This window comes from Danio aesculapii, chromosome 8 (assembly GCF_903798145.1).
Source record: "Danio aesculapii chromosome 8, fDanAes4.1, whole genome shotgun sequence".
NCBI classification, from domain to species: Eukaryota; Metazoa; Chordata; class Actinopteri; order Cypriniformes; family Danionidae; genus Danio; species Danio aesculapii.
Genome location: NC_079442.1, coordinates 38,874,925 through 38,895,358, shown reverse-complemented (window position 1 = coordinate 38,895,358; position 20,434 = coordinate 38,874,925). Strand labels below are relative to the sequence as shown.

Below are 20,434 nucleotides of genomic sequence, written 5' to 3'. Positions count from 1 at the left end.
TAAATTTTAAAGTATTATAAAGCATTATCTATTATCTATAAAGTATAATTATGGAAACTATGTTCATCATAACTGAAAGCTACGCTGTGTTTGCTGGTCTCACGCATCACACACCTGTCAATCAGTCAGTCAGTATGTCACCTTAAAGGTATAAACAAATAACGCACAGCACTACGGTTACAGAAAAGTTAGCGCTGTTATAATTCACTTCCCTTTTAACACGTTTTGTTGTGATAATAACCCGCTATTAAAAAAACAACAACGACTGAATGTTTTGAATGAGTAGTAATGTAACAGTGGCAGAGGAATTTTGGTGTGGCGCCCCGCCATGGAAGAATAAATGTAGCGGAAACCATGGGGTCATTCTTAAACTTTTTTTGGTTCATACATTCAAAGAGAACTCATAAAATGAATGATTTGGCCTGCCTCTTCTGGTGCTCCAGCCAGGCCACTTCAGCCTTGGTCTTCTCTCTGAGGGCCTTTTCACGCAGACGCAGCAGAGAACTCTGATGCTGAGCACGAACTTCCTCCTCCTTCATGTACTGGCGCACCAAGTCCATGGTGAACTTGGAGAAGCTGTCCTGGCCGCTGGAAAAGGGCATGCTGCCATCCTGTGATATGGAAAAAACACAAAAGCTGAGTCCATTTTCAATCCCATACAAAAGAGCTTCTTATCAACCCTCCAGCAAAGCACAAACAAACTGACTATGACAACCAAACAGAAGCAAACACAACAGTCTGTTTCATACAGAACAAAGCTGGAATCAGAGACGCCACCTTTGTACTGGCTCTAGGGCTGGATCGGTCATGGCTGTGGTCTTCATCAGATTCAGGATGAGCTTCAGGCTTCTTGTCCAGTGATTCGCGACGGTGGGCCTCAGATGGTAAAAGAGAGCGGAACGATCTTTCTTCAATGTCATCCTCGGTCATCGAATCATCGAACTTCACAGAGTACTCTGTTGCAATGGAGGCACAGTCTGCTGATCAGAGGAATAGAAAGGAAGTGATTAAATTTACTCATTTCTAAGAACGGGCTATTTCAGGGGTGAAGTCTAACATTTGAGAGCAGTGGCACCGTTAGCTACAAGTTCTACAGATGGTTGCACCAAGACTCAATTTGGTAGCACTGCATATGTTAAAATATAATATGATTTGTCTCTTAAAGAGGCACATTTTACAGGAAAATAGCAAGAACAAAAACAATGGTAACTGAATGTTGTTATAGCCTCATGGCATTTGTAGATTTTCACCATGAACAGCAAGACATGCTTTTTTATTACCAAATTAACATACCACAATGATTTCTCTTTGGATTGTGATAATGAAGACTAATAATAATAGCTGCTGAAAATCTACTTTGCCATCACATGAATACGTTTAAAATACAGGTATTAATATTTTAATAATATTAATAATGAAAAGCTTTCTAAACTGACTGTTACCGTTTAGAGGTATTTCTAGTCAGTGTCATGGAAAATGGCAGTGGTTTAAAAAGAATTTTGGTTTATATCTGTGCTGTGTGTAGTTCAAATAAGTATTGCCATTTCATTCTGTTTTGATGCATGACTTCTCACTTGCAACAGAATATCCTAGCTTTTCAGTTAAGCGAAACTGTACCGTTTCTTTGCACTGGTAGTAGGACTAAACTATATATGTATAGATATATATAGATATAAAAATGGGTCTAGTTTTGAAATGCAGTGTGGTTTATGCAAATAAAAATGTTTGAGGGTAATGCATTTTGTTTTTACAAGTCTATGATAAAACCAAACCAGAAATCAGAATATCTACTGAGGTTTTTGGTAATTCATTGGATTTTAAAGTCAAAATCTTTGCACCTTCCTTGACAGTTTTTTTTATATTAGATTCAAGAGAATTTTAGTGGGTTTAGTATTTTTATATGTTTGAAATATTTTCGTTTGATCATTACACATATATGATTTTTAAGTAATTTCATTATCGATATCACAATAATGAACAACAATATTGCATATTTTCCCAATATTGTGCAGCCTTAGGAAATAAAGCAATCTGCAGCACTGTATACACATGAATAGTACTCAATATGAGCTTTACCTTTCTCTTCAAGAGGGCCAAGCACACTGTTTAAGCAAAGAGAGTCATCGGCAGCAGTGTGAGCCTGGTCCTCCACTGAACTACTGCTCCTGTCTTTACCAGGTGTCCTCCTCTCTGTTTGATCAGAATGAGGTGGACTCAATTGGGTACTGCTGCTTCCACCACCACTTCAAAAACAGAGAGAAATGAGCATTCACGGACAGTTCTAGAAGACCATTCATTTAAGCTGTAAAAGAAAGAAATCAGCTAAAATGAAAAGTACACTTTGTTACCTGATGGTGGGTCTTCTGGAAGGGATGGACTCTGAGAGGCTGTCTGGTGGCGTCTCGACCTCTGATGGACTCTGATGTCTCTCAGGAGACAGTTCGCTTGTCCAGCTACTGGAGAAGATCCAAAACAGCAACATTACTGATGTATAAATCACTACTATGACTAATTAGAAAAAACATTTCACTTTAGTAAATGCAAAGCACGGTTCAAAGGATAGTTCATCCAAAAACAAAAGTGCAGTCATGAGTTACTCATAGCCTCATAATTCCATTGTAATGGCTTTCATTTTTCCTCAGTACTTTCCCATTTTTAAGCTTTTACAATGATTGGAGCCACGTAAAATAAAGACAGATTTTCTTTTACTTATGAAGTATTCCTTTATTGAAGTCTATCTGGCTCATAAGCTTCAGCAAGCATGAAACAGGAGAGTAAATAGCAATGAAGAATGGCTGTCTCAGAGGTGAGATGATACCTGTCTGTGTGGGTTTGTGGCTGGTGCGGTTTCGAACTGCGGTTGTGCGGTCTCTGCTGCTCATGCAGGGCTGTAATGGAGGGTCCAGGAACACTTAGTGCTCCTACAATCTGTGAACGTGCCAGCTCAGTCATCTACAGAGAGAGAGAGAGAGAGAGAGAGAGAGAGAGAGAGAGAGAGAGAGCATTAACAAAACGTATAATCCTTCAAGATTACAAGAGAGAGCTGCAGCACCTTGAAGGAGTGTAATTTACACTGAGCAAATAAGCATGTAATCTTGTTTCTAAAATGTAGTTTTTTTTCTAGAATAAAATAACCCAAGAGTATGTAACTACACATTACTTTCATTTATTTTTATTTTAAGTTTTAGTTCAATTTTTATTTGTTTCTAGTTTGTAATTCAAGTAACAAGAAAACAATCAATTTCATTGAAAGCTTTTTTTAAACATACATTTTATTCAGCTTTACATAAATTACTACACATGTTTTAAGAGTAATAATGTCTCACTTCTTTAATGTGTCGTGCTGTTTCAGCTGTGTGTCGTGCGGCCTCAGCCTGCTGGTTAATCATCTTGTTTGTGGCCTCATGCAAACCTCCCAACGCCTGCTGTTGAGACTGAAGCAAACTCTCCTGCAGCTCTGCATGAACCTTAAATCAACCAAATATTATTAAACTTAATCATTTAACTTCAAGTTTAATTAGAAAATCATCCTTTTCCTGCAGATCTTTCTTTTTGTAACAAATAAACTCCTTGAACATGGTTTTAAATGTATTCCAGGATGTACTTTACGAAGTTAAACAAACAGGCTTCACACTAAACAAACCAAAGTCTGACATCAAACGGACTTGATTAGTCACCAACAGGTTTTTAAATATTAAAGGGACAGTTCATCCAAAATGAAAACTCTGTCATCATTTACTCTCCATTCACTTGTTCCAAACCTGTTTGAGTTTGTCTTCTGTTGAACAAAAAAATAAGATATTTTGAAGAAAGCTAAAAGCCTTTAACCACTGACATCCATACTGTTTTTCCTACTATGGATGTCAATGGTTACAAATGTTTAGCTTTTTTCAAAAAAATCTTCCTTTGTTTTCAACAAATTTATAACTATTTGAGGATTAGTAATAATGAGTAAATGTTCATTTTTGGGTGAACTATCTTTTTACCACTCTGGTATAATTACCCGTGCAGCCTTCTGTCTGCTTTCTTCCAGCTGCATCTGTGTTTCAAGGGCTTCCTGCTCGGCCTTCATCCTCAGCAGGTACAGGTCACGCTCATGCCTTTGCTGCTGGGACTGGAAGAGTCAAAGGTTAAAAGAGCAATCTTAAATCACTCGACCAGAAGGCCACAGCAGATGAGTAATTGCTTTAGCAGGCGCAGAGCTTCACCTTCAGAATCTGTGCAAGCGAGACAGTTTCTTGCTGAGCGAGAGACACTCCTCTCACTCTCTCCACGTCACCGAGCTGTCGTACCGACTCCTCCACCGCGTCCAGGTAATTGAGCTCAGCAGACAGGCGCTGATGCAAGACTCCAGGAGCAAACTTGAGCTCTGCTGAACCTGAGAAGACAATGCAGAGTAACCCAAATTCATCCCTCCAATGCAAATCTGCTTTCTCAGAGCAGAGCAGGTGTTTACCTGTAGTTCTGTGCTCTGTTCTTCCTGGGCTTTGAATATTTGGCGAGGGGTTGGATTTAGCCCGGACTGCTGAAGAGGAGGATGAGGAGGAACTAGGCAGAGCTGTGTGAGGGGAACTTGACCCATGGACAGACCCTTTAGATGGGATACCGTCACCTGGAGACAACCGAGAAGAACCAGAGCTGGCTGGAGAAGCAGCAGCAGGAGTTGTCAGAGTGCTTCGGGGAGACTTCTTTCCCTCAGAGCCAAAAAGACTAATAAAAGAAGATATGGTGCAAATAATCAATAGTAGTACTGACATTAATACACACTCAGAGATTAAGATACAAAATCTGCCACTGGGGTGGTACCTTTTCAAATGGTACACTTTTGTACCATACAGGTGAACATTAGTACCTTTAGGGTATACTTTTGTACCCTTAATGTACTATGAGGTGCTCTTGTACTTTTTAAGTACTACCATCAAGGACCTGTTGTGAACAAAAACATACCTTTTGAAAAGATACTGCCCCAGTGACAGATTTTGAACCTTTATTTCTGAAAGCCTCTATTATGGGTTTTTGAAAATGACTTTCCATGCATATGTAACACAGCTCTAAGTAAAGTGAAATTTTAAGCTAAGGCTTAAACCTGAAAGTGCACTGTGTTTAAAACTATTGATTCATCTATAAAAAAGTAAACTCAGACTGGTTCAAATGAATCATGGGGGTAAGAGTCTTTAGCTGTGTCGGTGTGATGTCGACACTGAACTCAAGCCCCGCCCATTTCTTGCAAGTGCTGACCCAGTAAAATTGAACTCCTGGCCCCTCCCACAAACACTGTAGAAAGTAAAAGAGGAAGACAAACACTGTAGCAGATGCCCATTGAATCATGTCACGAAGACGCTGTGCTCTGAAGTATGAGGGAAAGTTAGTGTTATTTTCCCTACCCAAAGATGAGGCTTGTGCTGTTCCCGTCATTTTTCTGATGAGTGCTTCAGCAATCTACACGCTTACAATGGGGGATTCATCGGCCGTTTGTTATGGAAGGACCAGAAAAGACTATTGATAAATGTGACTTTGTCAGAGCTTGACAGGAACTTTACAGTACACAGTTCATGGATCAGTTTCATCCTCCATTTCACAAGTGTAAGTAACTTAAGTGTGATTAAAATGGTGGCCTCTTTTTTTCTCTAGCTTGCAAATTATGTATTTAATCGTGATTGGTTACTTGTATCCGCTCGACGTGGCTTATAGTGTATCTGGTTAACTTTTTATATTCTCTTATTGCATCTAAAACCACGTTAAAAACGCAATGATTGTTGCTTTGTTGCTCCGTTGCTTTGCTTACGGATTTAAATGCGTTTGTGAGCTTGCGATCCACTGCCGTTTGTCGTTGCTATGGCCACCATCAGCTGCTCCTACACACGTGCGGTGGTCAAGTTTCAAAATAGTTCAGCTTTTGCCACTGTGTGGCTTAATACTGAATGTGTGTCATGGATAAGAATAGAGCAATATGCTAGTGTTAAACTGCATTGCTTTAATGCACTCCTGCATTGTGCTCACACATACACTCTGCACTCTGACTATTTCAACAATGTTGATAAGCCGTGGTGGACATTTCTCTCTGTCTCACGCTGAACGCAGTTGACCAATCGCAATAGATTCATCGGACCAATCACTGCAGATTAGCATCGTGCTAAGGAGGGGTTTGGGAACAAATTAATCGCTGAACGAATTATGTGAAAATCATTGGGATAATTAGGTAAAAATAAATGCATATTATAAGACAATGAAAGTGTTTTTTGACCTTGCATGCATATCAGACTAATGTTGGAGACCCCCAAAACTAAAATATGACCTTTTTTAATGCATAATAGAGGTTCTTTAAGTTTTGCATGATTAAGCTTTAGTATTTTAGTAATAAATAATGACAATAGGAAATAAAAATTAAGTTTATGTAAAATAATATAATGATAATAATAACTTAATAAATACATTTTTATACAGGTTTTAAAATACAAAAGTTACATTGAAAAAACTGTTTGGTGTAACTATGAACACCATGAAAACTTTTGATAGTCAAATAATAATTTTATAATTAAATTAGCATTTTAAAAAAATAATTATCTAACAATTTATTAAAAAAAAAAAAAGAAAACTATTTTTACTGACGACAGGGGTGAGCCATAAACTAATACTGATCCAATTAAAATCCTCTGCTACTGTATAAAATCATCCAGAGACCACATCTCTGGAGGATACAGCTCTCAGAATGCTGAAAAGGCAAGAAGGCATGATGGGAATCTGACTCACAGGCTTCAACAAATGCCACAGGGAGGCTCGAATGTCACACTAGAGGGAAATATCTCCTTGGCAATGAGTCTGGCCAGCAGCGCAGATAGTTGACTAAACAAAAGAGCCAGTGTGTGTGTGCATTGCCTCCCACCTCGTTTTCAGTAGGGCCCTTCACCTGACATATAGCAGCACTAATATTGACACTGGCTCCTCTGGGCTCCGATAATTATGATAAACAGGAACAGCAAGGATGTTGCTTTTAAGGATATTTCCGGACTGTGCTTAAAATGTTTAAGTTCACGTCCGGTAACTGGTGGACTAGCAGAATGGCAATGATCTCCAATTCTGCTAAGTTTCAAAAATTAGGATGAAGGTACACATGGCAGTCTGAGTAAATGTTTTTACTCACCCTATGTTGACCGAAAGGTATACGTTTTAAAGGTACATCCCTAATGTGTTTAACAGTCTGTACCTGTGGATGGAGTGGATAGAGACGCCCCCCAGAGTGCTGTCTGTGTCCACGCTCCTGTGAGAGCTGCGACTGGATGCTTTCTCTGAGCCGCTCTTCTTAAAACCTTCAGCAGGGAGATCTGAGATCGCAGAAAAGGTGTTTCTTTGTCCTTCTTGCAAGCTCCTTTCTGAAGCTGAAGGAACGTGTACAAAGATTAAAATAAATCCTGACACAAAAAACTGAATACTAGTAATTCATATAGAAGATTTTACACACTAAATGACACTCTGGATAAAAAGATGTGGCCCTCTATGATAAATCTGACCTCTCTTGCTGCTTGAGCTGGCTGAGTGTGGAGAGGAGAGAGGTGTGAGAGCTGGTGAACGCTGAGCTCTGTTGCTGTATGCAGATCTGCCACTTAACACCTCGTCTGGCGGACTGAAATGACCAAGGCCATTACTGTGGAGAGAAGGCATTCATTTGGTTGTTTTTTATTGGCATACCAGCATCTACAGCTGTTTTCACAGTAAGATCTTTGTGTGTTTGAATAAACTAACAACAGGGAGTAGTAATGAAATAACAACTAACATCATTATAAAATTTACATAAGGAGGAACAGTAGAAATGGCAAGCAGGCTAAAGCCTAGTCTAGTGGTTTTCAATAAAAGACATCAACTTTACTGACATCATCATCTCTCAGTAAATGTCTGGAATGACCAGCTTGGCAAAAGTAAGCTGTAGAGTTTACATTGATCTTATATGCTGCATATACACATGCTTTCTATTTATTGTCTACATGGAAGACAAGAAATTGAAAGAATGACGTGATGATAGTCAAACACTGCCCTCTTCAGGCTGATTACTAGAATTTGTGCTAAATTCAATCTGTTCTTCCCCTTTATAAGTAATCTCAATATAAAGTTAGGGATTTATTGAGGATAAAAAAAAAAAATAACAAAAAAAACAATGTTTACCTGAGCCCATTGGGGCTTCTCTTGGATGCTGATTGGCTACTGGCACGTGAGGAAATGAAGTCATCTTCATAAACGATCCCATCCAATGAGCTGGCACCAGACAGAACAGAGCGGACAGCTGGAGAACTCTTACCACCCCTTTCTTCAAATGCTACAGTAACAAATAAATGCAATGAAAACATTTAGCAATAAAATTGTACTTATTATATAAATAGCAAAAATATTTGTGCCAAACGAACACTGAAAATGCAGCTTTTCCCCATCAAAGGAAAAAATTACATGTAACATACATCTAAAATATATGGTAGCTTATATGAAATCAATATATACTGCACGATATTAGAAAAAAAAATGGGCATTTTTTGATAAATATTTTGTTTTGCTGCAATATGAATATAACATCAGAGAGAATAGCTCTATTTTGAAATATTTCATTAATTTAGATCGGCTGGGGTGATCAAGTATTTTTATATTCAGTGCATCTGCATGAAAAATATTCAAATAATAAGCACATATAAATGCGACAGAAAAAAAATTAAATAAAAAGTTAAATAAACAGCGCTTTATGGTTTTCTGGGGAGTCTAACTATATTCATATAGAAATTAAACAATCAAATTTAAAATAACATGGTTACCATTGTATAAATAATTGTATTCAATAATATAAAATAACATTTAATAATATATTTTAATCTTTAATAAATAATCTAATCCTGCGATGCGACTATTGCAGTAACACACATTGCAATATCGATGCTCATTAGATATATTATTCAGCAATAATATATTGCAGTAACACACATTGCAATATCGATGCTCATTAGATATATTATTCAGCAATAATATATAGTATAAATAGGAAACTAATATTAAGGAGGAAACAACCTAAACTCAACAACAGCTGCAAACTTAATCCAATTGCCGCAAACATTGATAAAAAGCTGTCCATATGATGCAAAGCTCAAAGTAATTAGGGGCCATTTAAATAAACGTCTTTTGAGTGGTTAAATTTGTTATTTCATACAGAGACGCATGGCTTGCACGTGAAAAAAGGAGCTGCTGATTCAGAGGTTGCATGTGAAGAGTGATGATTGACGCACTGCTTTGATATAAAAATGTCTGCATTCACTTTCTTTGCATTAATATCAGCATGCTTTCAAGATTAAAAATATGGGGAAAAAAATATTTAATGATAGGATGATGGCAGGATAGAATGGTAAAATACAGGAGAATCCCAACAAAAACGGGAGGGTTGACATGTATGAAGTGAACAAGAAGTGTTTGTGGAAAAACATCTTTGCATTCCTTCGCAAAACCTCTTGTGAGGAACGCAAAAACTTATTTAATATCTATTTTCCTATTTCCCTGTTTTTTTCTCCCACCCATTTTCCCCCACCATCACCTCCCTTCCGGGTCTCCATAAAACTGCAATGTTAAATGTGATGCGGTCAAAAATTTGAGTGCACCTAACTTCGGTTCAGGTGCACCTTCAAAATAAATTTGGGCGCACCAGTGCAAAAAACTTAGTCTAAAGCCCTGTATTATTATACACTTTAACTCTTTCCAAAAAAACGGTTCAATGCTAAAATCATTAACTAATAAGACTAGCTAAAAATATTAGCTGGCAAAAACCCATTGATTACATTAAATATTATTTAAAAACAAGTTTCTGAGATTCTCACCTTTCCCATAACTCATGTTCTTTGTAAATATATTAATAACACTGTGGGGGCTTCCCTTGGCCAGTTCTTCCCATGGTCCATTGCTTCCTCCTTGTACAAGACTTAGGGAACTAAAGGGTGGCTGCTTCTCTGCCTCCTTCTGAAATCGTGAAATCGGGTTCAAACTGTCTCCATTCATATAGCCTCCATTAAATCCTGTGGTTGTCAATCTGGATCTGGGTAGCTCTTGCATGTCATCGTCAGATATACAGCCCTCGCTCAGCAGAGGACCTTCGCTGATAGAACCACCGCTGGAGTCTAGTTCAACTTCCTCAACAACAGGCTTTGGAGGCGAAGGAGTCTTGCGTGCGTTTCTAGCAGTGAAGGCAGAGGCCACAGGTGTTTGTTTGATCCCCATCTCTGTCTTCTCCCTAAGGCTGTGAAGGTTGCCCACGCCTGGTAGAGCCTCATCATAGGTGCTCTGACCTGCAGCGAGCAGCCTTTGAATCCTCTCAACCAGCTCATCAGAGTCTGTCCTATTCTCTCTGACCGGTGGGCTGATGGGTTTTGCCCAGCGGTCTTCGTTTGGGATTAAAAGACCTGTGCCTGTATCCCTGGCACAACCGTAGTTTATTCCGACACCTGCTAGTTTGCGTGCCTCATTCTCAATGCGGCTGGAGAGAGAGGCGGCGGTGGCCTTCAGAGCTTCAATACGGCTCATTTTGTGGCCTGTGGCTGAAGGAAGTGACTGGTGTGCTGTTCGAGACTCTCTGCTAGGTAGTGAAGGCTCTTGATCAAGTTCTAAGAGTTGAGAAAAGATGTGACCAGAAGAGGGCGGTAGAGTGCTGCTGACATGCAAAGCAGGACTGCGCTGATCGGACTGCAGCCAGGGCGACCCTCCAAATCCCAAATCATTCCTACAGAAATCAAGAACACAAATTAATTAAATATTATGACAGAAAATGCCAGAAATGGATATCCAAACAACATTACTTAACACATGAAAATGAATAGTAAACATTGTGGCATAAAGGATCACCAAATCTCACCAAAACTCAAGAGAAGAGCAGTTTAAGCAGTCAGATTTACTTCATTTTGTGAAGCTTCACTTCACAGCAGAAACTACCAACTACATGCACTTAGGGTGGCCATGGAAACCGATAAAGGCTAGAAACAAACACTCCTTGCTAAGCAGCGAGACGACGGATTAATATGTTCTTACAGAACTACTTGCAATAAGAGCATGTCGTCTGTGTAAGGGAATACCAATGATCTCCCATTTAGAAAAATAGGTATATTAAATGAATCTTTTAAAACATAAAAGAAAGCTCTTTGAGGGAAACTAAAATTAGATGAATGGTCTTTATGTTGGAAAACGGAAAAAGAAAAAAAGATTTTGTGACAGACAATTTAAAGAAATGGGATTCTGTGCATTTTACCTGGAGAAAGGCGGCTGCCGTTGCTCTGGTAGGGACAGATCACTGCTGGAGGTGGCACTTTGAGGTCGATCATGTCTTTTGTTTTCTTTATCAGACTCTCCAGACGGCTGGTAAACTGGTCTTGGCTGCAATATAACATCAGAAACACTTAAAACAGCAGCCGATCATTATGGGTTTAGCTAATGTCTAGAACCCAGGGTGTCCAATAATCAATCCTGATATTTAGTTCATGATTACACAACAATCATAGTTCATAGTTTACATAATAAAACACAAAGAAGGCAAAAGTATACCTAAAATAATAAGTTTACAGAGAATAAATTAATATTTTATTTATATTTTTATTCAAAGTTTGGTAGCAGTAAAATTGCAATTTCAAAGAAATGTATTTAAAAATATTTAAAGTGTAATTTATTGCTCTGATGAAAAAGCTGAATTTTCAGCAGTCCCTTTAGAAATCAATCTAATACGAAACATTTATTATTAATTAAAACACTAGAGCTACTTAACGGATGAGGTTTTTATACTTGACACATTCAACATTGTGAAATTCTTTAAAACGACAGGAGGCAGTCAAAACAAACCCACCGTAAAGTCAGACAGATAAACAGAGAAGTAGAATGTTTCCGGAACTACGTCATATCATATCACCGTTCAAGATTTTTTAAAAACAAAACATTGATGCATAACTTGCTTTAGTTCATATCTCAGACAGTTATACCTATTAAAGGTTTATTAAAATATTAATGACAACAGAACATGGGTTGCTCTACAAATATATTTTTATTATAGCAAGAATAAAAGCAAACAAAGAACACTAACTAAAAAATACAGATTTTATTTTAGATTTAGCTCCACAACTGACATTACTGTCTGGCTAGGTTCTGTCCTCGACATATATGCTAAAAAGGCAATAATGGTCCAACATTCCTGACCATTATCACCAATAAAGCCCAGAAAAACAGGGCATCAATTTATTGTAAACCGTCATGTTCCAATATTCTTTTCCAGTTATCAAAGAAATAATTTAGTCCTTAATTATAGTTTTGTTACTATTAAATTGTTTTAAATTCAAAATTATAACATATACATCAGTGTAAAATCTATGAATGGTGGAAATACGAATCTGTAATGTGTACCTGGGTCTCCACTTTTGCCATGGCCTCTTTTGGCTTTAACAGACTTATCCCTCAAGTTTTTCCAAACTTAACTAAAACTTTCCTCCTTTCCCACTGCTGTTGAAATTTCTAGCCAATAATTATTGGTCATCTGGTTATCCCTATGATCATGCATTGAAGGATCAAAAAGATGTCTGTACAGTCGTACCCGTTTCAGACAAAATCTCTTTAAAGGGTTTCATTTTCAACTCAAATCAAATGCGCCGCTGTGCCAACTGTTCGCTCGAGTCTCAAAAAATTTAATGCGCTCCGCCAGCGAAATCATGTCGCGCACCCAAAGCGAACCTCCACAAACACAGCGATGACATCACATTCGCCACGCGCATTCACGCGAACTAGCAGACGCGTCGAGTATAAACCAGGCTTAAAAGGGTAGTTCTCCTAAAACCGAAAATTCTGTTATCATTTACGCACCCTTCAATTGTCACAAACGTGCTTCAGTTTCTTTCATCTGTTGAACACGAAACTGTAACCATTGACTTCCACAGTATTTGTTTTCCTAATATGGAAGTCATTTATTACAGATTTCCAGCATTCTTCAAAATATATTGTTTGAAGTTGAGGCAGAAAAAGGAAAATGATAAAGGTCTGTAACCAATTGAGGGCTAGCAAATTTGCATATTGTGCTGAACTATCCCTTTAAGCATTCTTTGATGAACAGAAGCATTTAATCAATTCAATACATCTTAGCTGATTAAAAATAATAATTTCTTTTGATAAAAATGTTGATAAAAATTTATAATATAACAATAATAAAAATCATGATATCTTCAAAAAAATGCTATTTACCTGCTGGCTTCCGTTTGCTACAGCCTCTCCGTTGATCTCTTCTCGGAGCTGAGTTTGCTCCAGCAGTAGCTTGGTGTATGTTTCCTGGAGCCGCTTCTTTATTGGAACTTCAGGTGCAACCGGGCCCTTATTGGCTCCTGCTCGTTGTTTCCTGTACAGCTCTTGTAGGCGTTTATTCTTGTTCTCTTCCTCCTCTCTCTGAGCTCTCCTCTCCTCTGCTTGCCGTTTTTTCCTTTCTTCCTGCTTTTGCACGATATAAAGCCGCACCGCTTCAGCATCATAGTGCCGTTTCTTTGGCACAGGCTGCTCGGGAGGCTCTGCTCTCTTGGTAGTTTTGGCAGGGCTGGCACTGCGGGAGGTGCGGGTCGAGGCACGAACTCTGGAGGTGGCCACTGCCTCCCTCCTGCTGTCGTCCTCCTCCAATTGCAGGTCATCTAGGATGCCGCGGATGTCAGCTGAGAGGAGATCTGTGACGGGAGACTTTCTTCTATCACTGCCGGCTGACCTGGAGGGTCCAGCAGTTTCATCTGGAGGAACGTTATTGCGAGATCTTTCTGAACTGCTGCGCCTTGGACGTCGGTTATGCTCCAGACGAGGATCCGAGCTGGAACGAGGACCAGGGCCTGCAGGAAAATATGAAGACAAAGGCAAGACGTTACCTCCCGATCAGGACTTGAATATATATGCATGTATATTCTAATTTTTTTAAACAGCAACACTTGCGGCATGACATCACTTTGTTGCAGAGACGCTTTTGGATAAATGGCAGCAAAGTAGAACACAGAAGCAGCTTGAAGCAGAAAGCGCAAGTATGTCTGCGGTCTGGAGGTATTATAACGTTGATGACGACAACATTGCCATAGCAAACTGTGAGATATGTAAACTCGGGATTGCCTGCCGGGTGTTTTAAGTTGAGGTGCTATTTGTTTTTATATTAGATATAGTTTATATTAAGAATTTATGTTACTCATTACTTGATTGTTCAAGTTACCTCACAGAAGTGCTCTGTCTGTTAACAGAGTTGTAATTATTTAAGAGTTATTAAGAGTTATAATATAATATAATATAATATAATATAATATAATATAATATAATATAAAACACTTTTCAAAACCTAATGATTACTGATCCAACATGAAAATGACAAATATCGCTAAATGTAAAAAGTAAACATTGTACTTTCAAGATTGCAACTCTCTCCCGATGCTGTTATTTATCTTAAATTATGAAAAAATATTACTGTAAACAATGTAATTTGTGACATCACAAAAAGCTGGTAATTATTTATATAAATAATATAATGATATTAATATGTAAAATATTATTAATGATATTGATATGATAAAAATTGTATAATGATATTCATTTAATGAAAAAATATTACAATTATATTAATGATATATGGTAAAGATTATCTTTTATTTTGTACATACAACATACAGTTGAAGTCAGAATTATTAGCCCCCCTGAATTATTAGCCCCCTGTTTATTTTTTTCCCCAATTTCTGTTTAATGTAGAGATTTTTTAACACATTTCTAAACATAATATTTAATAAATCATTTCTAATAACTTTATTTTATCTTTGCCATGATGACAGAAAATAAAATTTGACTAGATATTTTTCAAGACACTTCTATACAGCTAAAAGTGACATTTAAAGGCTTACCTAGGTTAATTAGGTTAACTAGGCAGGTCAGGGTAATTAGGCAAGTTATTGTATAATGATGGTTTGTTCTGTAGACTATCGAAAAAAGATATACTGTATAGCTTAAAGGGGCTACAAATTGACCTAAAAAATTAAAAACTGATTTTATTCTAGCTAAAATAAAACTAGAAACAGCAAAAATATGATCAGACATGCTGTGAAATTTTGCTCTGTTAAACATCATTTGGGAAATATTTAAAAAAGAAAAAAAAATTAAAAGGGGGGCTAATAATTCTGATTCAACTGTGTATATATTGTCACATTGCAGCATAGCTTTACACATCTGTATATACAATTTGTTGTAAAATTATAAAATGCCTTTCCTCTAAAAAAAGTCAAATCAACCAAACTGCTTTTATGCCACTTGCTCTGTATTTATATGTCTGAACTGAAAAAACAGTGGCTGCTTGTAGATAATGTTTAAATCAATAGAGCATTGAACATGACCCTTTCTGCAGTCCAATAAATCAGTATTGGAGTGGCTGTATAAAGTCTGGGTTCAGCCCTGTGTGTGTGGAGGGCGGCAGGACTGTGGAAGGAATCAGGTCGGCTTGTGCAGTGAGTCAGAAACACCCAGTCGAACCCTATTCATTACGGTCACTGGGCAACAAAGTTTACCAATGCAGGGAGGATGTCTGAATCTTTATTTATTAATAGACCTGACACTTGGGAAACTAGCTCCTGGAACACTAGCACTTTACAGCAGATATGGTATTTAATAACTGCTGGCATAAACTAGTTTAGTTTAAATTATTACAATCCAATGGAGCCTTTGACATTAAAAAAGGTCATGACAGATATTTTGATTATTATTATTATTTCTATATGGTTCACTTATTATTACATTTTGACCATTAAAAAGATTACATATGAAGAAAAAATCTTCAACCTTCATCTTTACACTCTTGGTGAAAAGGCCTGATTTTAAAGATAGGGTAAAGATTTTAAAGAAAGGGTATTTTAAAGCATGTAAGTGAATTACCACTGTTTTGATTGGTTAATGTCATTGCAGTAGAAAAAGCACTAACTTTACACTTTAAAAAATAAAGGTACGCGAGCTGTCACTGGGGCGGAACCTTTTCAAAAGGTACAAATTAATATTCCATATTAATACCTCAAGGGTACATATTTGTACCTAAAAAGTACAAAAGTGTTCCTCTTAAATTTTTTAGGTACTAATATGCATACTTTTGAGGTACCAATATGGACCCTTTAAGTACAAATGTGTACCTTTTAAAAAGGTACCACCCCAGTGACAGCTCGCATACCTTTATTTCTGAGAGTGTATAGTATTGCATTTCAATGTGTGTTTTGACAACATGGTCCTTATAAGCACGCCATTCAGGCTCAAAGTATTATGAAAATAATAAATGGCATATTCTACATAGCTGCTATCAGATCCAGTACAGCTGACTGCTTTGTTGTGATCTCTATTAGCCTTGTTTACAAAATAATCTACAGGCAAATGCTCTGAAAAAAGCATGTAATCTTTCAAAATGATCTGGAACACCATTACAAATAAACCATTCACTTTGTTCCTGATACAGAATTCACCCTGAAGTCTGTACAGAGATGCAAACAAGCTGTTTAAAGCTGACATGCCAAAGTGAAACATCTTTGACTCCTCAGTTTCTCCTGTTTGTCTGCAGACTCAGGCGTGTGGAGGAGTGATTTTAATTGCTTCTATTTGCTTCTGACACAATGCTGGCACCCGGTGTAGGCAAGTTTAATCTTTTTTAGTGATTGAATGTCAGTGGCAATTTAATACAATATTTAAACGTTCCCTGACATTCAATATCTGGAACAGATCTTTTAAGATTTCATGATATTCCAGAAATTCCATAACCTGTGAGAACCCTGATAATACTGATTGGTTGAGATTAAAATCATTTTCTTTACAGTCCACTAGACAGTGGACCATGTTGATGTTGAACCTGACTTTTTTCTGGTGAGCTCGATCAACTTCAGCAGGCAGCAAGTTCGTAAAATAAAGGAAAAGCTTTTTTGATTAAAGTGTTGGTCAGGCTGCCTGCAGATGGACTCCACATGCATTTTCAGACACTATAGGCTTATAAAGTTTATACCTACACCTCACAGTGACATCACTTGCTCTATTGGGTGCATGTGCCTGAGTGTGCAGCAATACACTATTGCATTTTGCACTGCAGCAATAAAATTGAAGTGAGAGAAACTGGGAAATGTTACAATTTTTTTCATTTGAAGTTCGAAAAAGGTAATAGATTGCAATATATTGCAAAACATAAATAAAAAAAAATTGCAGTATTGTCTCAGGATGCAAGCTGCATTATAATACTAAATTGTGGGGATTCCCACCCCTGATGGACAGAGCCTATACATTGGAGACAATGTATCAAAATACTTTGACATGACACTCCACCTCCTTGGCAAATGGGTGTTTTTTTTTTTACACCTTGATAAAATGCTTTGTTTATAATGAGAAGAACATTTTTGACATTAAAACTTTGATCTCATATGTCAAAAGATCAAAGTAAATTTGATTCCACATATAATGACCCCCTTTGAGGTTACTTCGAATTTGTGATCACAGCTGAGTTGTGTCTGTATGATGATGGCGGCAGAGATTGGCAGATATCTCACCTGTTCTCATCTGGGTCTCTGAGGACTGTGCCCGAGGCTCTCTGTGTAATCGCGGAGGAGGCCCCAGCATCATGTTCACCAGCTTCTGCCCATCTCGCCATGATGACGTGCTGATCACTATGGAGACAAGTTACGCACATGCCATGAGACTACAGTTGTTCCAATAATAAATTGTAATTTTTTTTAACAAGAGTGATTAAGCCAGAAAAAATCTATGACAAAAGTAACTAATAATACAGAGACTAAATAGCTTCTCTGAATTACATTTCACCACTGATGTTTAATTAAACCAAACCTCCTGGCAAAAATGATCTCTCTCTAGAGGAAGAAAAACCCTGCTTGCATTTTATAACACAGACAGTGAGACTTTACACTCGACAGCATTTACTTTAATAAATGACGTTTATCTTACGGTGCATGAGTCATCTTTGCAGGTTATTATAAACAATATAAATGCCATCAACTCAAGATGTAATAATAATTTCTTAGCTTCTAAAATAGATTTACTTTCATATTGATGCAATCAAAGACCAGGGAGGTAAACTATTTCAATGCCTGTATTTCATGATCCAATCAAATCTGGGTGGTTCAAATCACAATCTACACTATATTTTTCCACAGAATATAGTTTCATTTTCAAGAAAAAAAAAAAAAAAAAAAAAAAATAATTCACATTATATGTGGTAAAAACCCTGTGAATGCTGCCATTTTGGAATTGTACAAATATATATATATATATATATATATATATATATATATATATATATATATATATATATATATATATATATATATATATATATATATATATATATATATATATATATATATTTGAAAGCTACATATAACTGCTGACAAAGTATGACTTAAAGTTTTCATAGACATGCACAAAAGCGCATAAACATATGGAGGACCAGGAATGCCGGTTAGAAATAAAATGTTCTTTGGCGCAGTACCGTAATATGCAATTTATGAACAACCAAAAATAATTAACGTTGGCTAGAATGACCGGGTGCTTTTGATTTAGCTTGGTTCACCAAAGTAAAGTCACCCCTCAACTGTAAAACTTTTCTATACAGACAGTGATAATCCAGATGAGAATTTTTTTTAAACTGAAACCAGCTAAAGCTAATAAATCCCTAACACTGGAGTTGCTTTGCTGATCCTTATACTCCTGTTAAATGAGCAATGGTGTTTTGTCTGTCCAATTACAACACGTGTTTCATTTACAACAAACGAGGGTTTAGCTCGACCTGAGGTGAAAGCTGATTGGTTGCTTCCATGTGTAAACTGTCCAATGGCATTTTTAAACTCGATTTATTTTCTACTCGAGGCGCCGCAGTGGCGCAGTAGGTAGTGCTGTCGCCTCACAGCAAGAAGGTTGCTGGTTCGAGCCTCGGCTGGGTCAGTTGGCGTTTCTGTGTAGAGTTTGCATGTTCTCCCTGCGCTCGCGTGGGTTTCCTCCGGGTGCTCCGGTTTCCCCCACAGTCCAAAGACATGCAGTAGAGGTGAATTGGGTAGGCTAAATTGTCCGTAGTGTATGAGTGTAAATGAGTGTGTATGGATGTTTCCCAGAGATGGGTTGCAGCTGGAAGGGCAGCCGCTGCTTAAAACGTGCTGGATAAGTTGACGGTTCATTCCACTGTGGCGACCACGGATTAAAAAAAGGGACTAAGCCGACAAGAAAATGAATGAATGAATTTTCAACTCGAGAAAAGCATTTAGCAAAAGGAAAAGAAATGCAAGTGGCAAATAGAGAGAAAAGCATTTGTCAAATGCCTTTTTAAAAAGCCATTTAAAAAATTGTGTATTTAAATGCAATTTAAATCATGTATAAATATACATTTTTATTGTTTGATTCATCAGCATTTTAAAACACGAGTTAAATAAACATTTATAAAATTGTCTATTTATTTATACATTTAAAAATTTATTATAAGTGCATTGATTTATTACTTTATTAAAAGTCATTTAAAAACACAATTAAAATAAACTTTTAAATGCGTCTATTTATTTGTCCATTTAAATTGTGATTTATTTCTACACATTTAATGGATTCAATAATTAAATTGATAATTTGATTCTTCATTTTAATTCTAACCACTAATTCTAACACGCCTTTTCCTCCATATAATCATATGATTATCAAAAAAATAAAAATTAATAATAAAAATATTGCAATTTATAAATTATAAAAGTATTTATAAAAACTTTTTCTTCCACACATAAAAAATTGTGTTAGAAATAATCAATACACAAATAATATCAGTTGCAGTAAACACTAAGTAAAAACTGGTCTAACAGAAACAAATCTTACTGTAAAACCTCTTGTTTTCAGTAACCCTTTATAAAACATCAAGTTAAACCGTTTCACTTGCTCATAAGCATTCTCTTCAGTTTGGCTTCAGGTTAAAAACTGAAAGCTAACGTCTCAATGTGTATGCTCAACAAAATAATTAATAAAATCTAGCATAAGCAGCAAAAAGCATTTTCATTCACATAATAAAACATACACGTATATTTTGCATGCTCTTAATTGTGCTAAACTTAGAGAGACCCCATGAGAAGAACTAACTGCCAGTTCAGAAGTCAGAGGAGCACAGGGTAAACTAGCGGAGGGGTCAGATTTCACTTTTCGGTCCTTTCGTGAAAAGCCTGACACCTCTCCAGCTGTCAGCGAGGCCACAGCGGTTTGAGCTGGGACACATTAAGCATTCCTCCGTCACTGTGTCGCAGCAGCTATTCTGCTAATCTGCATGCTACACATTCTAGAAATTTCTGTGGGGATAAGAGACTTAGCTTGGGCTTGCAGACAGACATTAACACACACACACACACACGCGTCTGTTTACAAGAATGCCCTGCAGAGAACAGGGCATGGTGAC

The 20,434-nt window shown here is 37.2% G+C and overlaps 1 protein-coding gene across 6 annotated transcripts in view; it reads right to left on the bottom strand.

The window, feature by feature from the left end:
* Window positions 1–20,434, bottom strand: part of cep350 (centrosomal protein 350) — a 52,370-nt gene that overhangs the window by 18,727 nt on the left and 13,209 nt on the right. For 3 of the 6 annotated variants that reach the window (XM_056463920.1, XM_056463924.1, XM_056463925.1), the window contains exons 10-25: window positions 17,550–17,666; window positions 13,225–13,847; window positions 11,258–11,382; window positions 9,840–10,735; window positions 8,158–8,308; window positions 7,509–7,642; window positions 7,205–7,376; window positions 4,457–4,713; window positions 4,209–4,378; window positions 4,004–4,114; window positions 3,327–3,467; window positions 2,819–2,952; window positions 2,349–2,456; window positions 2,077–2,243; window positions 778–980; window positions 427–611 (exon numbers count right to left, since the gene is read on the bottom strand). In XM_056463920.1, the coding sequence (XP_056319895.1) occupies window positions 427–611; window positions 778–980; window positions 2,077–2,243; window positions 2,349–2,456; window positions 2,819–2,952; window positions 3,327–3,467; window positions 4,004–4,114; window positions 4,209–4,378; window positions 4,457–4,713; window positions 7,205–7,376; window positions 7,509–7,642; window positions 8,158–8,308; window positions 9,840–10,735; window positions 11,258–11,382; window positions 13,225–13,847; window positions 17,550–17,666 (3,694 nt within the window). The remainder of the gene's footprint in view (window positions 1–426; window positions 612–777; window positions 981–2,076; window positions 2,244–2,348; window positions 2,457–2,818; window positions 2,953–3,326; window positions 3,468–4,003; window positions 4,115–4,208; window positions 4,379–4,456; window positions 4,714–7,204; window positions 7,377–7,508; window positions 7,643–8,157; window positions 8,309–9,839; window positions 10,736–11,257; window positions 11,383–13,224; window positions 13,848–17,549; window positions 17,667–20,434) is intronic. The other 3 variants (XM_056463923.1, XM_056463926.1, XM_056463921.1) reach the window with 2 other exon arrangements.